The 25,648-nt window shown below is 40.7% G+C and overlaps 2 protein-coding genes across 3 annotated transcripts in view; one reads left to right on the top strand and one right to left on the bottom strand.

Annotated features, from left to right (window-relative positions):
* LOC306960175 (metalloproteinase inhibitor 3) overlaps window positions 1–6,537 on the bottom strand; it is a 33,502-nt gene extending 26,965 nt beyond the window's left edge. The window contains exon 1 of the mRNA XM_079552537.1: window positions 6,173–6,537. Within this exon, the coding sequence (XP_079408663.1) occupies window positions 6,173–6,299 (127 nt within the window). The 5' untranslated portion in view covers window positions 6,300–6,537. The remainder of the gene's footprint in view (window positions 1–6,172) is intronic.
* Window positions 1–25,648, top strand: part of syn3 (synapsin III) — a 190,818-nt gene that overhangs the window by 118,889 nt on the left and 46,281 nt on the right. The window lies entirely within an intron of this gene.

The raw sequence follows: 25,648 nt of genomic DNA, 5'->3' as shown, positions 1-25,648 counted from the left end.
TAATTTTGTGTAAATATACTTTGTAGTGGAACACTTCACGTAGCCGTATTTAAATAGGGAAAACGTGGAAGAGCTTGGTAACTTCTATCTTGACCTGTTTTGGAGCTATAGTGGAGAGAGGGAGAGGCTAAATGCTAACGCCGTCTGCGCTGTGTTTACGTGATTGAAGGCACGGGGGAAGATCAGGCAGGTCCTAAAGAACTCGTCAAAGCTAAGGTAAGAACATATCTCAGTATGTAAAAACGGTGGCCTGTTCCTTTAAGCCTGGCATAATCGAGAGAGGATGATAGATACCACTTTCATTGCATTATGTAGAATGTGCACCCACAGAAGCTCCCCCACTCCACCCCCCTCTCAAAGCAAGCATGGGCGGTGCGGCATTGTAGCGCAGTGGTTAGTGCCTCCGCTTCACAGCTAGAATGTCCCGGGTTCGATTCCCACCTGGACGGCGCCTTTCTGTGTGGAGTTGGCATGTTCTCCCCGTGTAGGTTTCCCCTACCACTGAAAACATTTATTTTATTGATTGATTTATATTTTGACAGGGACGTTGCGAGTCAACATAGTACAAAACAAGCTTGCAAAAAGAGTTTACAGCTAGTGCTAATTTTCAACTCAACTTACACACACAAACTCAGTGCTATTTACAAATTTACAAATTGGTACAATTCTGTTTCGATTTCAGCCAAGACTTAACTCGAGAGGGGAACATTTTAAACTCAGTCATGGTTTTGAGTTCAGTGGGTAATGAGCTCCATCACTTTGCACGTTCATATGTAAAGGCAGACTGACCAAATGAAGTCTTGCGGTGAGGAACTATGCAGTTATTATTGATGGAGCCTCTGGTGACTCTGTTGCTGTTTTGTCTCTGTACAAATGAACTGAAACATGTGCAATAGGTGAATCCTCCAGCCAGGTGATTCTGACCAGCAGCCTGGCTCCACATCATGGAGATGGGTCCCTGGGCGCGGCACTGGATCAAATGCAGAGGACAAATTTCCCTACGGGGGCAATAAAGTACACAAACAAACAAACAAACAACAAAGCACTCAGTCTATTGCAGGACGTGTTTGTTTACAAAAGTGATCACACTTTTACTGGTCAAATAACATATACTTTGCATTCTGTACCTGCATGCTGATGAAGGCCATGTACGCTCAAAGGCGTTGGTGTGTATTTTAGTTCAATATAATAAAAGCTTTTAACGGACAGTGCCTTGGTTTTTGCATTTTACCTGGACAGACAGTTTGGGAGCCGTTCTCTCAAATTTCGTGAAGATACACAATGTATTTGGTTTTGTTTTGTATAAAAAGGCTTTTTATTTTTTATTTGAATGTTAAGACATGATTATTCTTTTTCCTGTATTCGGGCAGCCCTGGTTTCACAATATTATGGGAAAGCACTGACCAGAGCGAGTGAGAAAATGCTCCACAAGCTCCGGCAATCAAACTCAAGACCTTGCTCACCACAGTGACGCGCAGATTATGCATTAACTTTACCACCAGGGCTATAAATGCACTCTGAATGCCTCCCTAATGGAGCGCCACGCTCTGCACTTTGGACTCTAAGGAAGAAGGTTCCGGGTTCGATTTCAAGGCCTGGTCCGGGTCTTTCTGTGTGAAGTTCTGTGTCAAACCAAAAACACATAAACTGCATAATCCTACCCAAGCCTAGATCAAGATCAAGATACGGATCTCCGGTCGCCTATGCTCTTTGGATTTTACCCTGAAGCACTGGTTAAAGGAAGAGGCCACCGTTTTACACACTGAGATATGTTCTTACCTTAGCTTTGACGAGTTCTTTAGGACCTGTCTGATCTTCACCCGTGTCTTCAATCACGTAAACACAGCGCAGACGGCGTTAGCATTTAGCCTCTCCCTCTCTCCTCTATAGCTCCAAAACAGGTCAAGATAGAAGCTACCAAGCTCTTCCACGTTTTCCCTATTTAAATATGGTTACGTGAAGTGTTCCACTACAAAGTATAATTACACAAAATTAAACAATGTGGATTTTCTAAGCAGATAAAAGGGGGAACTATATCGTAAGGCGTAATAATACCAGGAGTAGTTCAGTAATCTTCACTTTACTGCACAGTAATCTTCACTTTACTGTGCGGATGCCAAATTACTCCTGGTATTATTACGCCTTACAATATAGTTCCCCCTTTTATCCGCTTAGAAAATCCACATTGTTTAATTTTGTGTAATTATACTTTGTAGTGTAACACTTCACGTAACCGTATTTAAATAGGGAAAACGTGGAAGAGCTTTGTAGTTTCTATCTTGACCAGTTTTGGAGCTATAGTGGAGAGCAGGAGAGGCTAAATGCTAACGCCGTCTGCGCTGTGTTTACGTGATTGAAGGCACGGGGGAAGATCAGACAGGTCCTAAAGAACTCGTCAAAGCTAAGGTAAGAACATATCTCAGTATGTAAAAACGGTGGCCTATTCCTTTAAAGCAGAGGACAAATATCTAAACACATATTTAGATTTTTAGCTAAGAAGTGATCTAGAAATCTGCGTTTACAATATCACACAACCACTTCCATCTTATATCTCGTCTACTAATGTGTTTACGTAGCCTCCGTGCATAATGACCGCTCCCTCTGTCAGCTCTGCTCAGGCGAAGGTCAACAGGTGAGTGATCCGAGCCAGAGCTCCCGTCTACATACACGATTTCCCTAAAGTGCGCTAAATACGACGGGATGTCACTGGGTTTGGATTTGGCGCCTCGGCCCAGAGACGTTTCACCCTGTGAGCCCCAAGTATCATGTTTCTGACCCCTCGCCTGATGGAGATGAGACCAAATAGGAGCGGGCCAATGATCGGGCGCCGGCAGATCGACTTCAAATTATACCTATCAATCACTGGGGGAGCTTTGAATTGCAGCAGGCAGTTGTTAATCTACGACCTCGCTGACGGCCAAACCGGTAGGATTTATCCCTCGGCGTGTCGACCTGCGAATGCCAAAGCCATTACGCGTTTGAAGCAGAAATAAAGCGGTCGTTTGTTGCTTATTCTCGGCTATAAAAGTAATTATGCAACCGTGTTATGGCCGGGCTGTTAATACAAGGAGTGATTAAAGATGAGGAGACACGAGAGAGTGAAAAGAGGAAGCAATATAGTAAATCCTGAAGAGTGACGTGAGCAGCTGCTGGCTTTCGAACTGTTAACTTTTTTTGCTCGTGCGTTATTTGTTATTGTCTCATGCGTGATGCTACTACTTGGCAACCAAATCGGTCAATTGCTGCTGGGCTTTCGCTTCTGACTGCATGTCCTCACTGAGCGAATTTGTTGAGGATTCACTTTGGCTTTGGGGAGACATTAAAGCGGCGCCGTGAGCTGGACTGTTTTCATTATAGCGCCGAGATGGGACGATGCAGAAAGTCTAGTAATTAAAGTGTAATGGCGGTTTTAAATGATCGCTATTGGCAAATCACAAAGGCTGGATTTGTTTGGAGGAGGAGGAGGACTTAACCTCTTAACTCCCGCCTGAACCGAGAGCATTTTCTCCAGTTCAGCTTTACCCGAATCCTGTAGGCCAGTGTAACACCTCATTTGAAAGCGAAGACCTACAAAACTAAATTGGTCTTTTTCCTCACATCATCAGATTTTTTTTTCATCACTTTTTTTGTTGGGCAGTCGTCTCATTTTTGTCAAATTTTCGTGACTTTTTTCGTCCATTTTTTCTAAATTTTTCGTCAAATTTTTCTCAATTTTTTGTCAATTTTTTTTCCATTTTTTGTCAGTTTTTTGTCACTTTTTCGTCAATTTTTTGTCAATTTTTCGTCAATTTTTTCTCCATTTTTCGTCAAATCTTTCTCACTTTTTTGTCAATTTTTTGTCCATTTTTCTCACTTTTTCGTCCATTTTTTCTCAATTTTTGGTCAAATTTTTGTCCATTTTTGTCACTTTTTCATCCATTTTTTCGCAATTTTTCGTCAAATTTTTCTCACTTTTTTGTCAATTTTTTGTCAATTGTATTTTTTTGTCCATTTTGTCCTCACTTTTTTCTCACTTTTTTCACATTTTCATCCTTGTTTTCGTCTCAGTTTTGTTGCTTTTTTCCAGAAGCTTTTAGATTGGGGTAAAGCTGGAGAAAATGTGTAGTAATGTGGTATTCCTGATCAAGAGCCCGCCCACTGCTCCTGACAGGTCGCCCTGAAGCACTGGTTGGGACACATTTCCTTACAGGGATGAAAAATATAGACAAAAACAGCTTAAAAGTGGCCGACTACAGTTTAATTAAACCTTTAAGGGACTGCTTTACTCGCTTTAGCAACTGTTCTGCGTTGATCTGCCACATTATCATTACAACGGCGTTACGAGCTACTCCATCTTTTTACAACTTGTCTATATCGCTGGTTATTGCACATGGATTTATCGCTGTCCGCTTGCAGGGACACTGGCCGCCTCCACCCCAGCGCACACTGGGCTTTATTATGTGCAGTTTACTCTGAGACCGGATTGTTTGACTGTGGTTTAGTGCCTCATGACTCTCTCCCTCGATCTCTCGAACTTTCCCGTTCCTCACAATGTCGCCCTAAATTTCAACTTCTCGCCGGCCGCGTAAAAAAACCCTCCCCGTCTCCCTCTCGGCTTTCGGGATAATCCTCGGTTCGCGAAAAGCCGGGTCAGGCTATAGAGCCCAAAGTAAGACCGAAGGTAAACTTTTGTTATTATCAAAGGAGTTAATGTAAGCAGGGGGGAGAGCACTACGCCAGCTATGTAAACTGACCGAGTGAATGCAGGGTCTGGCACTATAACAGCGGATTCAAATACCACAGAGAGAAATAGGGCAGCAAAAGTAACAAGTATGTCAGCATCTGAGATAAACGCTTAAAATGATATGCAATGCCAAAAAAATACACAGACAAATCCCTGCCAGTGACAAAAATGCACAAATAGATCCAACATCATGATCTGGAACTGTACAAACAACAACTACAACGATTAAACCACATACTCTCATGAATTAAGAACTTCTATTTGGAGAAATTATAGTGCACCAGTGTTAATTTGGTCAACTAAAATATTTCCACTGCAGAAAGAAATTAACTAGATCAGTATAAACATCTCAATTTGAGCACAATAATCCAAATTTGAGTTGTTTTGACTAGTTAAGAAGTTCTTAGGCATTTGTCCTAGATTATTTCACTTGTTCTGAGATGTTTCTGACTCGTTTCGATACATTTCGTCCTTATTTCAGGTCATTTTCTTTGCCAATGGGGTAAAAAAATTGGTCTTTTCTCATTGGCAATTTTACTTTCTTATTTCAAGCGAGATTTACCCTAGAACTGGTCTGAAATGTCCTCAAACAAGCAAAGTAAACTTGGTCCGATCAGGAAAAGTGTCTAAATGAGTGAAAACCAAGATACATTTCCTCAATTCAAGTCATTTAAGCCAATGCTTGATATTTACTTTTTGCAGTGTAGTCTTAATTTTAGTCAAAGTGTTATTTTTGACGACTAAAATTGGACTAAAACTAAATTAAAAGTTTTTCATGAGACTAAAACTATACTAAACTAACGACTGAAATAAGACTAAATAAAAATGAAAGGGAGAGACTGAAATCATCCAAACTTCTATTGACCGTCTGAAAGAGCCTCATATCATGTAAATTCTCTGCCAAATGATCAGCTCTGAGCTTTGTTCATGTGGAGCAGCTCCATGAAGCAGAGGAACAAGATTAAATATGATTATAATGACTATTATCAATGCAAAGTCGACTAAATTTACTTACAATTTTAGTCGAGCAAAACTAGACTGAAATCGAATTACATTTTCGTCAAAAGACTAAAACTAAATTAAAACATGTTGTCAAAATGAACACTGTAGTACCGGTTCCAAAGTCCATCTGCCATTATGATGCAACTCATTTATCTCACTAAGTTTTCTCCCAGCGTTCAGCCCGCCTCGCCTGCATCAATGTCAAGTGCTCCATGGCTCTCTCTCTGCAGCTGTATAACCACCACACTGGAATGTTAGAACGTCGTCAGGAGTGACATGGATCCGCGGTGAGGCGCGTGTATCACATCGGGGGTATAAACCACATTACGCAGCATCATATTCAACACGGTGCGATCGACAGGCGTGCGTAACGACCGGCAGCAGCGCCGCATGTCCGCGCTCTCGCACGTCACACTCATCCTTCGACTGTTCAATCTATTCACTCACCGATGTCGGAGTTGCAATACGCGTCTTGCGGGTGCGTGAGTGCGCACGAGCAGCCGTCCGCGAGCTGTAGCTGCAGGCTGCTGAAGACGAAGAGCAGGCTCACGAGGTGCTGGTACAGTGACTGCATGGCTCCAAACTTTCCCGTGTCGCTGTGAACGAGTGCGCAGTTACGGTAGTGTCCCAGAGGCTGCAGCTCTGCGTGCGCGCGTGTGTGTCTCTGTGTCTGCGGCGGAGCGCTTCACTCTGCTCCCGCTCAGGCGCGCGCCGCTCATATAGCGCCCCGCGACACGATCATCACGCCCCTCGCAGCGCGTGGAAGCGGAGGGAGGGGCAGCCAATCAGCGGGCGCCCGTGCCGCGATGACACACTGGAACTTCAGCTGCGTCCGTCTCTTTTCTCTCTCTCTCTCTCTCTTTCCTCTCTCTCTCTCTCTCTTTTCTCTCTCTTCTCTCTCTCTCTCTCTCTCTCTCTCTGTCTCTTTTTTCTCTCTTTCTCTCTCTCCGTCTCTCTCTCTTCTCTCTCCCTCTCTCTCTCTCTTCTCTCTCCCTCTCTCTCTCTTTTCTCTCTCTCTCTCTCTCTTTTCTCTCTCTCTCTCTCTTTTTTCTCTCTTTCTCTCTCTCCGTCTCTCTCTCTTCTCTCTCCCTCTCTCTTCTCTCTCCCTCTCTCTTTTCTCTCTCTCTCTCTCTCTCTCTTTTCTCTCTCTCTCTTTTTTCTCTCTTTCTCTCTCTCCGTCTCTCTCTCTCTCTTTTCTCTCTCTCTCTCTCTTTTCTCTCTCTCTCTCTCTTTGCTCTGTCTCTCTCGCTCTCTCTCTCTTGCGCTCCCACACACACACCGCTTATGGAGTTGTCATAGAGACGCGATGTTTACGGCTCCCGGCGGCAGACGTGTTCGCGGACACGGTGCACGAGGGGGGCTGGCAGAGCTCACTGTCAACATGTGGCCAGGGGCGGACTGTGGCCATGTGTCCATTCTGGAAGAGCACAGAAGGGCCACTGGCTCTAGGGCCACCAGTCCCGCCTCAACTGAGCTTTACCCAAATCTAAAAGCTAAAAAGAAAAGCATCAAAATAGCGAGAAAAAGAGAATGAAAACATGAGGAAAAAAACGGACAAAAAAACACAACAAAAAATGATAGAAAAAATCAACAAAAATTCAACAAAAATGTGACAAAAATTCTACAAAAAATCAACAAAAATTCAAAAAAAATCTGACAAAAACTCAACCAAAGAGTGACAAAAATTCAACAAAAAATCAACAAAAATTCAACAAAAATTCAACAAAAATTCAACAAAAATTCAACAAAAAATCAACAAAAATTCAACAAAACATCAACAAAAATGTGACAAAAACTCAACAAAAATGTGACCAAAATTCAACAAAAATTCAACAAAAACGTGACAAAAATTCAACAAAAATGTGACAAAAATTCAACAAAAATGTGACAAAAATGTGACAAAAATGTGACAAAAATTCAACAAAAACGTGACAAAAATTCAACAAAAATGTGACAAGAATTTAACAAAAACTCAACAAAAATGTGACAAAAACTCAACAAAAATGTGACAAAAATTCAACAAAAACTCAACAAAAATTCAACAAAAATTCAACAAAAATTGAATCAAAATAGCGAGATAAAGAGGATGAAAACATGAGGAAAAACACGGACAAAAAAACACTAGAAAAAATGATAGAAAAAATCATAAAAAATTCAACAAAAATGTGACAAAAATTCAACAAAAAATCAACAAAAATTCAACAAAAATGTGACAAAAAGCTCAACCAAAAAGTGACAAAAATTCAACAAAAATTCAACAAAAAATCAACAAAAATTCAACAAAAATTCAACAAAAATTCAACAAAAATGTGACAAAAACTCAACAAAAATGTGACAAAAATTCAACAAAAACGTGACAAAAATTCAACAAAAATGTGACAAAAATGTGACAAAAATTCAACAAAAATGTGACAAAAAATCAACAAAAATGTGACAAAAATTTAACAAAAATGTGACAAAAACTCAACAAAAAAATGTGACAAAAATGTGACAAAAATTAAACAAAAATTCAACAAAAATTCAACAAAAAGTGACAAAAATTCAACAAAAATTCAACAAAAATGAAAAAGAAAAAAAAAACATACGAAAGGTGACACAACACAGCAACAGCGCAAGGAAAAAGGTCAGTTTTGTGGGTCTTAGCTTTCAAATGAGGTGTTACACAGCCAAAAGAGGACAGAATGCATTTGGTCTAGGCGGGTGGTAAGAGGTTAAAATATGTATTTGTGGAAGTGCACAATTACGCTAATTTGGGCCAGGCTGGTCAGAGTCCAGGGCTGTTTTTCAGTCCCAGTCCGCCCCTGCATGTGGCTCGACTATAGACCAATCGTCTCATTCCAGTAGAGGACGCGAAATCGAATGGCTCGTCTATATGGAGAACAGCAAACACACAGGCAGATGTATTTGAACCGTACAAGCCTTTCCTTTTAGCCCATAGTATAGAGTGCACTCAGCTCTGCCGGTGTGTTTAAAGGCCAGTACTTAAGGTTACATAACAGAGCAGGTGTAATCAGGTTAATGGGCCTCATTGGACTACAGTAATCGCATAAAGACAGGGGCTAATGTGGTGGTGTCCTGGCACTTACTGTGCTATGTTTGCACTCTTTCACAACTTCAAGATTTGGATTTGTTATCACATAGGCTACTGTTGCTCACAAATCCAAGCAGTTATAATTAGTAGCCTATACATCTCTTTACAATTCAAGGTTCTAAATGATTTAATAGGCCGATTGTAATTTCTTTTCTACCATAGTAAAGTATTTTCTACAAAGCCTGGATCTATATTACACAGCACTGTCCTCACTAAAAATGCTTAAAGGGGGGGTATTACCGTAAATTCTCTAATACTGGCCTGTATTCCATTAGAGGCCGGGTCTCTAACAGAGGCCGGGTTCGTGGCTGGCAGAGGCAAATTAAAGCCGGTCTCTAAAACAGGCCGGGGCTTTTATTAGAAACTATAGCTGTAGAAATATTCCCCATGTTAGGAATTTGTCTCATACTGGAGTAAATGAAAACTCACATGCAGGAAGTAAACAAACGGGAACCCGGCCAAGGGGGGGAGGGGGCTGAGTAGCTAATTGGAGCGTAACTCTGACACAGATTTAGCCACTGTTCAAACCTCCAGTGACTATTTGTAGAAACAGGGAAAGCAACAAATGTTTGTGACCCTCCAGGGTTTTAATAAAGTCACCATTGCGTCTTCAAAGCACGTCCAGCTGCTCCGTGTGCAGGTCAGTCCCACGCCTCAAAATAACCCCTCCGATCAGCGCGAGCGTCTCGGCTTCTCTCGGGTCAGTCTAAACTCGCCTTTACACAAGATAACAACAAATAATCCGGTCCGAGGTAAAAACGAAACAGAAACCTGCAGTGACATTGATGTCAAAGCTCAGCAACAGCAACGAAACACTTCCTGTTGTTCCGACAAAATAAAAGGCGTCAATGTTCCAGCCGCTGGGAGAGGGTTTGAAATGTTAATTAATAAATGAACCTAATATTTTAGGTGTAAATGGACACAAATCTCGTTTCTCTTCATTTTCCTGGTCGTCTGTTTTGCTCAAATAGAAATAAAGGCCTGTCTCTAATTGTGGCCTGGTTCCAATAAAGGCCTGGTCCTGGATGCCCTCGAGTAAACAAAGGCCCCGGCCTCTATTAGAGCATTTACGGTATTCAAAATCGACTTTTTCAAGCTTTACATCATGTTATTATGTCATTCCCTCATGAAAAACATGCCTGAAGTGTTGCCTTGGCACATTCACGTATTTTTGAGTAATCTGTAGAAACTCTGATGGCGGCCATTTTAGGGATAGGTTTGCCTGAGTCCTCCTAGGAACGCCCCCACCTCCTGGAGACGCCTCCGAGCTTTCGTCACCAGCCGAGTAACCAACCACTGCTCCTCAGCAGAACCCCCTCCCCACTGATGCCACAGACAGCGTGTGGAGGGGGCGTGTCTGAAAGGCTCAGAGGTTCTTAAAGAGACAGAGGCCTATTTCAAGACATTCACTACAGCCATTTTGAGAGCGCAATTTTATATAAGGCAGTTATTCTAATTTACTGCAATTACAGACCAACAGAAGGTTTTGTCATCATTGTAGTGTGATATATCACACTACAATGATGACAAAACCTTCTGTTGGTCTGGTGCTATGTGATTGAAAAAAGCATAATACCCCCTCTTAAAATATTGACACATAGTTTATTGTTGTTTCTCATTTGTACTTCTAATTTCGCATGTAACACAAAACGGGACCATAATGTGATCAATATTAGTTTTGAAAGTTTTAGAGTTTGATGAAAGGATACGCTATATATTATGGAGATTCATACAACTAAATTGGTTAATAAACAATCGTAGCTTGACTAGTCGACAACTGGGTTAATGAAATAACCTAAATGACTAAAACAGCCATTATGTTTTAATATTGGACCCAGTTGGAAGCCCATATCAAAGCTCTGCATGAGGAGCCTCACATGAGTCTCACATGACCCGGCCTTTACCGTAGGAAGTTAATACTGATGTGTCCAGTGATGCATGTGGCTCCGGGACATCCACACATCCCTCCCCATCCACTAAATCTGCAGTCAAAGTCAAGTCGCCATGACACTGAACTTGGATGCATAAAAAATCTAAACGTTTGTGAAAAACATGAGAATAGAACACCATCTGCTGGTGACTGTGGGAATGGATCTTGATAACATAAAATAGTACAGGCTTTTATTCCAATTTAGTGCACAGGAGTTAGTATTTATGGACCTTATAAAGCATGCACCTCCACTTATACACGCCAAAAAGTACCCTACTAAAAACAAGGAAAATAAATCTCAAAAAAAGACATTTTGTCTTCTTTTAAGAAAAAAATTCTGCCAGTGGGGTCAGCATTTTTTTCTTGCTAAGAATTCTTATTTCTAGAATATTTTTTTTACCATAAAACAAGAAAGAAACACTACATTTAAGCAAATAAATAACTAGAATTAAGCAAAATGTCCTCAGAAAATGGAGTAACTTAAGGAAAACATTCTTATTTAGTGAAAAATTGTGGGATATTTTACTTAAATGTTGCTTGATTTAAGTAAAATGTTCTAAATGACACACATTTTTGAGCAAAATGTTCTAATTAAATACTAATATTTAAGGTAAATATTGCCCTCGCCCGGGGTCCCATCTCCGTGATGTGGAGCCAGGCTGATGGTGAGAATCACCTGGCTGGAGGATTCACCTATTGTACATGTTTTTAGTGATAGGGGAAGCGTACGCAGACACGGGGAGAACATGCTCCACACAGAAAGGCCCCGTCCTGGTGGGAATCGAACCCAGGACCTTTGAGCTGTGAAGCTGAGGCTCTAACCGCTGTGCCACCCTGCCGCCTACTTTAAAGAATGGAATGTATTATCTATCTGTGAGAATCAGTTCTTAAATAAAGAGTTGTTGTGATCTTAAGAAAAAATTTGTCTAAAGCTGAAGAAGATTCAAAAAGTTTTTCTTTCTTGTGAAGAAAAAATAGCATGTTTCTTGTATATATATCTGAACAAGAAATGGCTGGATTTGATTTCCTAAAACAAGAAGAGAAAGCTTTGCTCAGTGAGACATTATTACTTTTTAGGGGAAAAATAAGAACTTATTTCTTAAAGTAAGACATTTTTTACTTGCTTAGAATCCACTTTTTGCAGTGTAGATAGAGCTAAAAAGTTACATAACAAATTCAAACAGCATTTTTGTCCAGTAGGAGACGCGCTCAGCAAAGTGGATCACGTAATGAAACATGTGAAACAGAAATCTAGCTAATTGTGACATGGATGCATTGCTACATAAGGCTTTAATAAGGTAATTTGTGTGTGACTGGCAGGTTTAGACGCCCAGATGAGGTGATGAAACAGGAAGGCCGACGGGAGCGAGTGAAAACAGTGAATCATTTGCAGTACTTATTACATACTGTGTGACGGCACGCGCATGAGGCTGCAGCCGTCCACATTCCTCGCATTCTGGGGCTGTACATGCACTGCAATAACAAGCGGCGGCGGAGGAGGAAATGGTCAAATAAGGGCATGCGTTAACTCCACTGTCACTTCAGAGTCGTTGATTCTGTACCGTCACGTAAAAAATGTGTAGCATTGAATATCCAAATGGTTATTCTGATTGCCATTTGGAGCCATAGGAATATACTGGGAGAGGCCAAATGCTAACAACATCTTAGGTCTTTTTGTGTGACTGAGGGCACTGAGTTCTTCCATACTGAGATATGTTCTTACCTGAGCTTAGACGAGTTGATGCGTACCTGTCTGGTCTTTGTGTGTGCCCCGTGAAAAAGCATGGTAGCTTCCAACTTCACCCCGGTTTGGAGCTATAGGAATATACTGGGAGAGGCTAAATGCTAACAACATCTTTGGTCGTTTTGCGTGACTGAGGACACGCACAAAGACCAGACAGGTACGTTTCAACTCGTCTAACCTCAGGCAAGAACATATCTCAGTGTGGAAAAACGGTGGCCTGTTCCTTTTCCAGCTGAACATCCTGAATGACCAGCTTATTCAATCAATGGCTTTCTTCTTCCCTGATGGCACAGGCATATCCCAAGATAATGGTAGGATTCATCAATGAGAGTCTTTGGGATGTGCTGGAGAAGGCTTGGCGCTGTGGTCACACTCTCCCATCATCTATGCAAGGTCTTGGTGAAAAATGAGCACAGAATCTTTTGACATTAGAAGCTTATTGAAACAATGCCACAGCTGTAATCAAATAAAAATCTAGATTTAAAAAAAATGACTGTAGTATTCCGAACTGTAATCCCAGCTAGATTTTCCTCCTCATTTTTTCAGACCTAGAATAGTCATGATCAGGGGCGAACTGGCCATACGTCCACAGCACAGAAGGGTCACTGGCTCTAGGGCCACCGGTCCCGCCTCAACCGAGCTTTACCCAAATCTAAAAGCTAAAAAGTAATAATAGCGAGAAAAAGAGGATGAAAAGTCAAGAAAAACATGAGAAAAACACGGACAAAAAAATTATAGAAAAAATTGTAAAAAAAAAACAACAAAAATATGACAAAAACCGGGTGACGTGACGAAAAGTTTCCATCACTTTTGTAGGTCTTAGCTTTCAAATGAGGCGCCACATTGTTGCTCTCCTGTCGAGAAGCTTTTAGATTTGGGTAAAGCCCAGTATAAAAAAACATGAATCTAAAAGGAATTCCGTGGAGTATGGTGTGCCACAAGGTTCAATTTTGGGACCATTATTATTCATTATTTATATTAATGTTTTGGCTTCTGTTTCTACGACCACCTTCCCAGTTCTTTTTGCTGATGATGCCGATCAAAAAAATCATAATAAAAAGCCGAACTGGGGAAGAGGTTAAAATATGTATTTGTGGAAGTGCACAATTACGCTAATTTGGGCCAGGCTGGTCAGAGTCCAGGGCTGTTTTTCAGTCCCAGTCCGCCCCTGCTCATGATTCTAATCTTTTTTTTCTGCGCGCTACTGTAGTGCCTCCACTCGAGCTATATCGGCTGTTCATTCATTTTGCATTAAACTGGTTTTCCTGGAATGAGTCAAGGAAAACATTCTTTGGTCATGAGCCGGTACACCCCATGGACTGCTACTATCAGTTAATATCAAAGGGCCTATAAGCAAACTCAACCTTTCCTTAGCGTTTAACTATGTTATAATAATAGTCTGGTGCACATGCGGTGGAACACTGTTCTGTCCTCGGCGCCGCGGGTTTGAGTCCCGTTCAGTTTACTGACTGTCTCTTCCCACGCTTCAACCCCTCTCACCCGGAGAACAGCCCTCCCGTCTCTCCCCTCTGCTCTCAAAATGCAAGCCCACACTGGTCACAGTATAGAAACCATTTTAAATTTGCTTCTGCGTCAATAACAATGCCCATTGTGAAAAATCATTTATTTCCTCCTGGTTTTGCTGATGCTACCTATGTATTATGGAATAACTGTGGTGTTAGAACTTTTAAGGATCTATTTAAAGATGGCACTTTTCGAAGCTTTTCTGATTTGTCCTCTGAGAACAAGCTTCCTGCGACTCATTTGTTTCGTTATTTTCAGATACGACACTGTATATCTTCAATTTTTTCATCTTACCCTTCTCTTCCAAATACCCAACCATGGGAAGAATTCTTATTTCTTAAATCCAATAAGAAGTCAATTATATCTGTTATATATAAACAACTTATGGACTTGGATACGTACACATCATATAAAGTTAAAACATCTTGGGAACGTGAACTAGGAATAACCATTTCAGATCAGCAATGGGAAAAGGCACTATCAACTATTCGATCTAGTACACCATCGGCGAGGTTACAACTTATTCAATTTAAAGTATTATACAGAGTTCATTACTCTAAGTCGCGCCTGTCAAAAATCTACCCAGAGATAATAGATGAGTGTGAAAGATGTCATACAAGCCCATGCGACCTGAGCCACATGTTCTTTTCATGCCCAACGCTTCACAATTTCTGGAACCAATATATTATTATTTTATCTAAAGCCCTTAAAATTAAACTGGATTTGAATCCTTACTTGGCTATATTCGGTATTCCAGTGAATTCCGTTTTAACAAACCCTGTGCACTCCAAAATATTGGCTTTTACATCACTAATTGCAAGACGAAAAATGTTGCTTTTTTGGAAATCAGCTAAAGCACCTTTAATATCCCAGTGGTTTCATGATGTTTTATCATTTCTCAAAATGGAGAAAATAAATCTTGCAATGAAAGGAAACGAGGAAAAATTTGAACATAAATGGGGTCCTTTTATTGATTATTGTAAATCTCTTCAAACCTTGCCTTCAGATTAATAATCCCCCCCCCCCCCCCCCCCCTTTCCCTGTGTGTGTTTGGTGAGTGTGTGAGTTTATTTTGATTTTTGTGTTTATTTGATACATATATGTTATGTGTATTGGCCTTTCAAGTCAAATTTACTTGATTTTTGTTCATTGTAGGCCTATTGTTGGGGGGAAAAACAAAAAAGTTACGAGGAATACTTTGTAAAAAATGTTTTTAATGTTTATCATTAATGTGTTTCCTCAGTAAACAAATTCATTAAAAAAAAAAAAAAAATGCAAGCCCACACTCCGGTGAATGTCATGCAAGAAATCTATACGCCTTCAGTAATGCCTTTTGATCGAGTCTGTGGTCGAACACTGATAAAGCTATGAAATTAAATAAACAACCAGGCCAACATAAAAAAAACAATATCGCAAACTAACTCTGAATTATTTGAGGGAATATAAATTATGACTTGTCAAGCAGGAAATTTACTGCGTACATGAAGAGCTAAGACAGAAATATAAGAGTACTGTTCTATAGTTACATAAACCAGCACCAGCGCTCAAAAGTACATGCTTTTCACGGGGGACAGCGAATCAGCCCTGCAGCCTCTCCTTATAAATCCCCAATCTGGCCTTTATCATGTCCATAGATTAAACATGGAGTGGAAGTTTACATAGCTCCAGCGGTTGTACATAAAGTGTGAAAGAATGTCAAGTGCTTCCTCAGCTGGGGTCTGGTCAGCGTCTTTGTGTAATCAGGACCGAAGGCAACAAGCGTGCATGTTTATCTGCTTTCCGTCAAGAAATTATGGAAGAGAGAAGTGACTCCCGTGTTTCCCAAACGAGGTCTAGTGCACGGTCAAGCTGTTATGGGCAGAGGCGGGTAGAGTAGCCAAAATGTTTACTCAAGCGAGAGTAATGTTGCTTTCAAATACTTTTACTCAAGTAGAAGTAAAAGGTGGTGACCCAAAAGGTGCTCTCGTGTACTGTGTGGTGCACGTTCTGTAAATGCATTCACGCTGTGTTAAATTGTCGTCGTCTTTATCGTATTTTCTTTAAATCTACTTTATGCATGCACTTATAGTTTTAAAGTTTAAAGATTTTATAGTTTTGTTCATCTCCCAAGCTTATATTTTATGTTTCATGTTGCACGGTTGAACCAGACAAATAAAAACAATTCTGATTCTGATGTAAAAAAAAAAGTGCTCAGAGAAAATGTTGCTTGACTATACTGTGAGTACTAAGTAATTGTTTGAGCGATTCATTGTCAATGATGCCATAAATTTAACAAAATTTAAAATCATGTAGAAATCAAGAAAATTCCGAGGAAAGGCCAAAAATAGAGCAGAACAAATCATTGTAAAGGAGCAAGGAGCATGCGATGAACTACATCCACTTTATATGTCAAAAGGAAATAGTTTTTACCCAAGTAAGAACAGATGCTTCATTTCATTCATGAAGAATCAAGTTTCATTCATTTAATCAAGTAGAAGTAAGAAGTACTGTATGATAAAAGTACTCCAAGAAGTGACATTTCTTCAAAGAGTTACTCACAGTACATGTACTTGAGTAGTACATGTACTTGAGTAGAATTAGCTGAGCACTACCAGAGCCGTGGGAAGATATTTTAGTTAGGGGGTGTTGAGGGACAAAATTTACCCCCAAAATACTTTTTCTGTGCATAAATCCTATTTATTAACCTCTTAACTCCCGCCTGAACCGAGAGCATTTTCTCCAGTTCAGCTTTACCCAAATCCTGTAGGCCAGTGTAACGCCTCATTTGAAAGCTAAGACATACAAAACTAAATTGTATGTCTTCACATCCGATTTTTTTTCATCACTTTTTTTGTTGGGCAGTCATCTCATTTTTGTCAAATTTTCGTGACTTTTTTGTCACTTTTTCGTCAAATTATTCGCATTTTTTTGTCAAATTCTTATCACTTTTTCATCCATTTTTTCCTCAATTTTTCGTCAAATTTTTCTCACATTTTGGTAAATTTTTTGTCACTTTTTCGTCAATGTTTTCTCACTTTTTTTCACATTTTCATCCTTGTTTTCGTCTCAGTTTTGTTGCTATTTTCACACCTTTTTTCCAGAAGCTTTTGGATTGGGGTAAAGCTGGAGAAAATGTGCTCGGTTCAGGTGGGAGTTAAGGGGTTGATATTGCCTGCAGTTCACAAACTATCCACCAGTGGGTGCTGCAACGCCCTCAGCACCCTGGGTTCCCACGGCCTTGAGTACTACCTACCTCTGGTTGTGGGGAAATATAGGCGTCAATTAAATCATACAATGAGTTAATGAAAAAGATCACCGACATCAGCTGCTCGGTGCATGTTATTGTGTATTGAACACCTTGCCTCTGTATGAATGTGCTGTTCAAATGAGGTGGTGGTGAAGAGAAGAAGATGGCAAGGATGAGGCGGATGATTTTTCTGCTGCTGTGGTGGAGATGAGGCGCATGAGGGTGTTGCTGAAACGGTATAATAAGGGTGGTGAGAGACTAAGATTGTTAAAGGGGCTAGATGCAAGTTTTGTCATTTTATGCTCACTACTGCCGCCTCAGGTCTTATGCGTAACTACAGCTTCTATATTAAGCTTGTGCATGACGGCACTTCGGACCCAGAGTAACAACTTTTTGAGTGACAGTGCAGGGTTTTAGAGGCAGTTGTGGTGAACAGGTCTGGGCTCATTCTACACATTAGGACATGGCCGGAGCATGTAGGGGGAGGAAAACACTTGGTTTTAATATTTTTAAACTCTGTATAGTCCCTTAAAGGTCATGCTACACACTCATCAGCAAACAGCTAAATATCCTGTCTTATTCTATTTGACCCTACACTACAAAAAGTAAATATCAAGCATTGGCTTAAATGACTTGAATTGAGGAAATGTATCTTGTTTTGAGCGGTTTTCACTCATTTAGACCTTTTTCCTGATCGGACTCAGTTTACTTTGCTTGTTTGAGGACATTTCAGACCAGTTCTAAGGTAAATCTCGCTTGAAATAAGAAAGTAAAATTGCCAATGAGATAAGACCAATTTTCTTATCCCATTGGCAAAGAAAATGACATGAAATAAGGACGAAATGTATCGAAACGAGTCAGAAACATCTCAGAACAAGTGAAATAATCCAGGACAAATGCCCAACAACTTCTTAACTAGTCAAAACAACTAAAATTTGGATTATTGTGCTCAAATTGAGATGTTTATACTGATCTAGTTAATTACTTTTTGCAGTGTAGGATAACTTTTAAGTATAGACCTCTACAAACATATACGGGTGGAATTGAAATCAGTCGTCTCTCCAGCTTTACACCCCTAGATGTGTTTAAAATGTGCACCGGCGTGGACTGTGTTTTGATTTGGAAGCATAAATTGCACATCTAATTGCAATACTCGCCGAAAATAGGTACTTCTTGACATAAGAAGAAAAAAAAGATTTTCCATAGCAAAGGAGATTTTAAGGTCACTTCTTTTCTGATATACCCTTGTCCCATTTTCACTTTTGGGTCAAGATAAATGGAGTGACCACTGAAGTGACATTTTGGGACCATTGGGATGGCGTTGACAAAGTAGGGCAAGATTATTCAAGACCAGACCAGCCAATGGGAGCTTTCAGCCGTTTGTAAATACACCTTATTGTGCTTTTTATATCGCGAAACCAACAAACGATTACTCTGAGAAAATCACTCACAATTCGATCAAGGAGCGAGTCATTGGAAGTGCCTTTGATGGAGCAGAAAAGCACAGGGTTCAAACGTAACGTCGGTGGTGAATGGTCAGCGGGGCAGAACTCTCCCTGGCCTTCGGCCCACTGACCGGAGCACCAGAGGACAGACACACACACACAGACAGACAGGTTATGTCATCAGTAATTGGATGTTTCCGAGTGGACGGGCAGATCAGGTGGAGGAGGATTTAGAGGATTGAGCCCTGTTCACTGGTGATTAACACGCGTATTGTTCACACACATTGATGTCTGGGGACTGGTGGTGCGGTTCATTGAGTTTGGTAAATTGTGGCATTTTTGTGGCATTTTAGTGTAAGTGTATTACCATTTCAAGATGGTAATAAACTCAACCAACTGTAGACACCACAATACAAATGGCCATAATTTCTCTATTTCATATGGACCAGACAGACAGAATGAAAGCTTAGTTTAAAATACAATTACAGTTGTATTTAGATTCCCATTGCCCCACATTATTAATCCTTTTTTTTTATACAGGTTGGTCCCTTGAGACTCGATGACTCATTTTTGAAGAGAAACTTGTTTATTAAATTCTTTAAAGATGAGGTTGGCCATTTTATACTCACTACTGCCACCTCAGGTCATACGTGTAACTGCACCTTCTATATTAAAGGGGCTAGATGCAAGTTAGCCATTTTATACTCACCACTGCCACCTCAGGTCATACGTGTAACTGCACTTTCTTTATTAAAGGGGCTAGATGCAAGTTAGCCATTTTATACTCACTACTGCCACCTCAGGTCATACGTGTAACTGCACTTTCTTTATTAAACCCGTGCATGACGGCACTTTGGACCTGAATTAACATGTTTTTGAGTGACAGTGCAGAATTTAAGAGGCAGTTGTGATGAACAGGTCTGGGCTCATTCTACACATAAGAACATGGCTGGAACATGTAGGGGAGGAAATACATAATTTATAGTCCCTTTTATGTGTCCTCTGCATTTTACCCATTCTTCATTGCTGCTGGTGCAACCTTTCAGGTAGCGAATGAAGGTGGGTCTGTCCACACAGGTAAAACAAGTGACTGACTGGCGGCTATGGCCGAACCAATCACGACCGTTACAGAGAATTGACAAGGTTACGTCACTCGCTATGTTGTAGTTCAATCAACAGTGACACGTGCAGAAAAACTAATCATGGATGAGGTAGTTCTTAGTTTATATTCAGCTCATATTTTGTGAATTGGACTACAGCTGTCATCACGTCCGCTAATTTGTGATTGGTTTATTTCACTGACTATCTGTGCACGTTAGGCCGGCCCGTTCAAACTGCTCCAATTCCTCCGTTACCAGACTAACTTCCCTGCGTGGAACGGACAGGGAATCGTATGGCAGAGCCGGGCAACCGCAGTGCAGCAACCGGGGCAGATCTTCGGCTACGTTTGGTCAGGAGTAACTAGCGAGAGGATTAGCCTGTTGCACGTTTTGACTTGACTAACTCCGCACAGAAAGGAGGTATCACAGGTCTGAGTTTCGAACCTGGGACTTGCGACTCGGGAGCGATAACTACTCAACCACCTGTAAATTTAGCTAAAGCCGTGGTTCTGAAATAGTGAAGCCAACTTATCCCAAATAAAGATCATAATTCCGACTTTTAAAACCATTTTGCAGTTGTGATAGTGTATAAAATGAGTACAGTATTTCCTCAAGACTTCAGTATTGACCATTAAGGGGAGACACTACAGGCAAAACTCAATTTTTTCAGTTTTCAGGTTTTGGGCCAAATTGGTCTCTGAACATATAAACTTTCACCCGGAAACAGAAAATATGCCTAATCTTTACAAAAACATGTTTAAATATTGCGCTGATTCAATGTTCCCCCATAGACTTATATGGGAGAACACCATTTCAAGGGCCTTTTTCTCAAAACACATTTTTCTGTCATTGTGGCGACACTATGTTCACGTCAGTCGGACCTAAAGACTTCAAATTTTCCAGCCTTGGACTGAACAATATATGGAAGATTTTTTCAGAGTGATTTTTTATTATTTAATCCCTAGCCCCATTTATTGAGTTTTGAATGTCAAAAAATGAGGCGAAAATTAAATTTTTACAAATTTTTACACTAAAAACAGCTTATTTTCAAACTAAACAAGAAATCCAAAATCCCCTCTGAGAAAGTCTTGGCAACTCATTTATCAATAAAATGAAACAATAAATTTGAATGTAGCTCTATCCATTATTCTGATTTTGTCGCCGAAAAAACACCTTGTTCTTATATGAAAAGATAAAATGACAGAAAACTTGCCATGTATTTTTTTCTCAAATTTATGCCAATAATCTACAGCAAAAGTTTCAAATTGATATCTGTAAATTTAATTTTTTTTCCCTATTCGCCTGCAGTGTCTTGCCTTAAAAGCTATCATTCATTTTTGACAATAGCTGGCACTGAAATTCCTCCCGCGACCCACCTTCAGGCCCCGACCCGGCAGTTGAGAATCACTGAGCGACATGTGAATGATCGAAATCAGAACACCGCTTGGCTTTATCACCCAGTCGATTGCTCCCGTGCATAACTCTTTGATTTGTGAGAAAGCGTAATGTGGCTTTGGCCTTAACTTATCGAGCCTTTCCGCAGATGCTTCCAACCACAGCCGCCGTCGAGACACTACATTAGGCTGCGCAAACACGGGACAGGCCCTCGTCAGACACAATGGGGGCTCCCCGGCTATAAAACCCGATGGAACCGCCAGGCTTCCTCCCCACGCTGCGGCGTCTGCGGTCAGGAAACCCCACAAATGACCATGTTGTGTTACAGCATGAGACAATGAGCCACCGGGCCTGACCATAAACACGGACGCATGACAGAGTGGAAATAGCTGTGAGGGATTCCTTCAGGCTGAGGGAATGCCTGACAGAGAGCAGGCGAGAGGGAAGCCGGCGAGTGCTGAGAGCGGCAATAAATGGTTTAGTCTGTACCGCAGTGATGTATGGGATGAAACTGAAGCCGGGTCAGGAGAGCAGGCCAGGACATTTCTGTGTCTGGATGAAGTATATTTTTAGATCAAAAATACCCCATAGACTGTCCGTTAATATCAAAGGGCCTAAAAGGAAACTCAACCTTTTCTTAGCTTTTAACCATATTATAATAATCTAGTGGCTGAGGCTGCTGCACATGTGGTTTGCTCTGTCTCTCAGGACAGTGTTTAACTCACAGTGGACGAATGCAGCAGTTTATGAACAACGAGGGAGGAGAAGATGAGGAGATTAGGATTATGTATTGAGAAAGGACAGGATCTGCTGCTTATGCACATTGCCTGCCCCGAACCGCACACACCTCTTGGCCTGCCCAGGTTTGTGCTTAACCTCTCACACACAACGTGAGACCAAGCCTTAATACCTTAAAAATATATATTATTTATGTCGGGTTTGTTTCGGGCCCAGGCCTAAGTTAAGTTAAAGGCAAATATAAATAGAATCATGTTTGGAATATAGCTGACCTTGCATCACATGAATGATCGCATTTTGAGGGACTACTTTCTAGCAGATCACTCCGCCGCCCGCGTAGCTTATACAACCACGAAGCTGATGCTGCTCAAATATAAGTTCTTTTAAATGATTCTATGGACACAGACATTTATATGGTTAGTCTGGTGTTTTAAGTGATTTGCCTCAGGTGCTCTGTGGAGCGGGTCAGACTGTTTTTAATGCAGGCTAGCTGATATCATAGACATGCGCTAGCCTTGCACTAGCCTAGCGCCACGAAACTCTTCAAATATAAGAACTGCGTGAATTACAACAACAAACAATCTCCAGAAATCAGCAACAGTCTGGATAACTAGGAAATGAGGCCCTATGTCATCCTGAAATATCCCTTTAAGTGGTCGCGGTCGGGTCAGGCTTTATGCCCGTGGGTTCGGGTTGGATCGCGGAAACCTACTTTGCTTTTCAAGTTAAGGTGCGTAGTGTTTTATACACTCCATCAACATCTGGCAGTGTTACCTTAGTTTTATGTGACCAAAAAAAATAAAACATTCACCATTTCCATACACTATTCACAGCCAAGTGATTAGTCGATTAATCGTAATATTATTCATTAGTTGCAGCCCTAATGTTCAGTGTATGTGTTGTGTTTTGTTCTGTGCACTTTTGTATTGTCTTCATTGTTGCACAGCCTTGATGTTAATATTTGTTTAAAATTGTTAAAGGGGCTAGATGCAAGTTGGCCCTTTATACTCACTACTGCCATCTCAGGTCATATGTGTAACTGCGCCGAGAGTGATCCCATTGCTAAAAATAGCCCTCTGCCGACCTTCACGTATTCACAAACACTGTGTTCAAATTGGGGTTTACCCTGCGAGATTGTCTTAGGTCGGGTTACTTCAGATGGAGTTTTGTTTACAATATCAATAACAATATCTTTTTTTTTTATTACTTATATTTTATTGAACTTTTTTTTTAAAAGAACAATAACATTAACATGACTGGGTTTTACATCATTAATTACTTTGCTTGCTTTCCTTGTGATAGATTAATAACAATATCTTTTAACGGCCAATGTTATGCAGTTGTTTTCATGCTTTACTAATCCTGCAGTCAGTTTGTCTCTACGCTCTAAAAGCGCCAGCCCTGCCTTCGATGTACATCACACAGAGTAGTCTATGAAGCCCCTCTGTAACCAAACTTGCTCTGATCAAATCTCCCAACAACGATTAGCATGTTCGCAAGTAGCTAGTATTTGTTTATCTTTCCTTTTGAACGGCTTCCTGTTCCCGATGGAGTTTTGAGGAACAGTTAAGAACATCTAAAGGTGTTTTATTTTACGTTAAAGGGGCTAGATGCAAGTTAACCATTTTATACTCACTACTGCCACCTCAGGTCATACGTGTAACTGCACCTTCTATATTAAGCTCGTGCATGACGGCACTTCAGACCCGAATTAACACCTTTTTGAGTGACAGTGCAGGATTTTAGAGGCAGTTGTGGTGAACAGGTCTGGGCTCATTCTACACATTAGGACATGACTGGAACATGTAGGGAGAGGAAAATACATAATTTCATAAAGTCCCTTTAAGACCCCAGGAACAATAGCTGCTTAATTGAGTAGCTAATGGGGATCTAAATAAATAAAACATATTAAAATAAACAAACGTTGTGGTAACGTGACGTGTGAATTAATGGTGGTGAATAATCTGCCTGAAAACTTCTTCCCCCTTGGCTAGGCCACGCCCCCCTGTATGGCTGTCTGTATCTATTGTTTATTGCTATGGCAACGATCCCCATTTGACATCAGCCACTCTGTGTGGAGTTTACATGTTACACTGTTTGAAGGGCTTTGGGTGACTTGAGTTATGCACAAATAAGACTCCATTCCATTGTTATCAAAGTCTTGTCACGGTTTCCTAATCATTTTAAGTTAAACATGCACAACAGGCGCACTATTCCAGCTCCAGATCTCAACTGTGGTCACTTACAGCTCCTGACAGGTGTCCAGTGGCATTGAGGGATGGGTCAAAAGCAGAGGACAATTTCCCCTACAGGGCAATAAAACACACCTTAGTTTCTAAAAACAACATTATAGTATTGCTGTAAAGAGCCATTAATACTTCAAGCTTCATGGTTCTGATCCCCATTACACTGATGAACAACTCTGCTCCTTTCATCTCCAGCCATTATTCTCCCTCACGAAGCATTAAGGACAGGACATGTAAACTGATATTCCCTTACTCTACCTAATAGAGACTCACACGGTTTCTAAAAAAAAAAGTCTGTTTACTCTGGCGAATACCTTTCATCCTCTCACCGATCCGTGCCCTGTTAATCTCTTAATGTGGGAGACGCTGTAAATCAGGCAGGGGCTGGTAAGAGGCCTTCGTTCCCAGAAACCTGAGCCCCCGGGAAACGATGGGCCCGTGGGAGGAGAAGTCCCTCTTTGAAGGTGCCTCCATTATGAGTCACCGAGCGGGAGGTCAAGACTGCGGACGCGGCGTCACACTTTTTAAAAGGGTGGGGAAGTTAATTTTAGACCAATACAGACACCCTGTCAAATTTTCCCCTCAGCCCTGCTTAAGTTTTATGACAAATCCCCTAAAATGGTTATCTGGTTTTCGCAGGAAAGTGGGACTTGCTGTTTCTGCGGTGACTCAAATGCCCAAAGGTTTGCCACTGTGTTATTGACGGCAGCCATTACAGATGTTGTACAGGGGAATGGCTCAATGAGACATGTGTTTCACCTGTTTTGTAATGCAGGCAGCTTCATGGAAAAAAAGTGTTTGTTGATATTAGTATTACGCTAAATAAAATAAAAAAAAGTCTTGTTCCTTTTCTTGTTTTATTGGCTTTGTTTTATAATGGACTATTAGAACTTGGTATATAGATTATTATTATTTTCTATGCAAACGTGGATTGAAGAACTGGATTGTGACTTAATAGAAAAGACTGACCTTATCCCGACTGATCTTTGAGTTTAATACCGTATAAGAACACAAAAATCGTGTCCTACTGCTTCTTTAGTTACAGGGGTGTCAAACATACGGCCAGATGATTTAATCCGGCCTGCCCTGTAGAGCATAAATTACAGAGTATGTTTAAAAAAAAAAAAAAAGTAAATCTGTTGCCCATTCCTGTGCGGAGTTATACATTTCATAACACCTTGCAACAGCTCCCATGCGCTCACACAATATAACTAATATAACTGCTACCATAAAGGCCAGTATAAAGACGCACTCAAAATGGTCAGGACTTTGCGAGTCTGTCGACAAATTGAGTGAAAAGGTAGAGTAGTAGTAGTAGTTTTATTCGGTCAGTTCATTCCTTTAAACGTAAAAACATTTCCAATTCTTTGTGAACAACACGACCGAAAGGGTTTAGGCTGAAGAGAAAACTTATAACGCCTAACCCAGTTTACAGACTTCCACGAGAGAAAAACAAAAACTAAACACAAACATTAATAATGAAC

Source organism: Gobius niger (genome assembly GCF_951799975.1).
Source record: "Gobius niger genome assembly, chromosome: 2".
NCBI classification, from domain to species: domain Eukaryota; kingdom Metazoa; phylum Chordata; class Actinopteri; order Gobiiformes; family Gobiidae; genus Gobius; species Gobius niger.
This window is presented reverse-complemented; position numbering and strand designations above follow the sequence as displayed.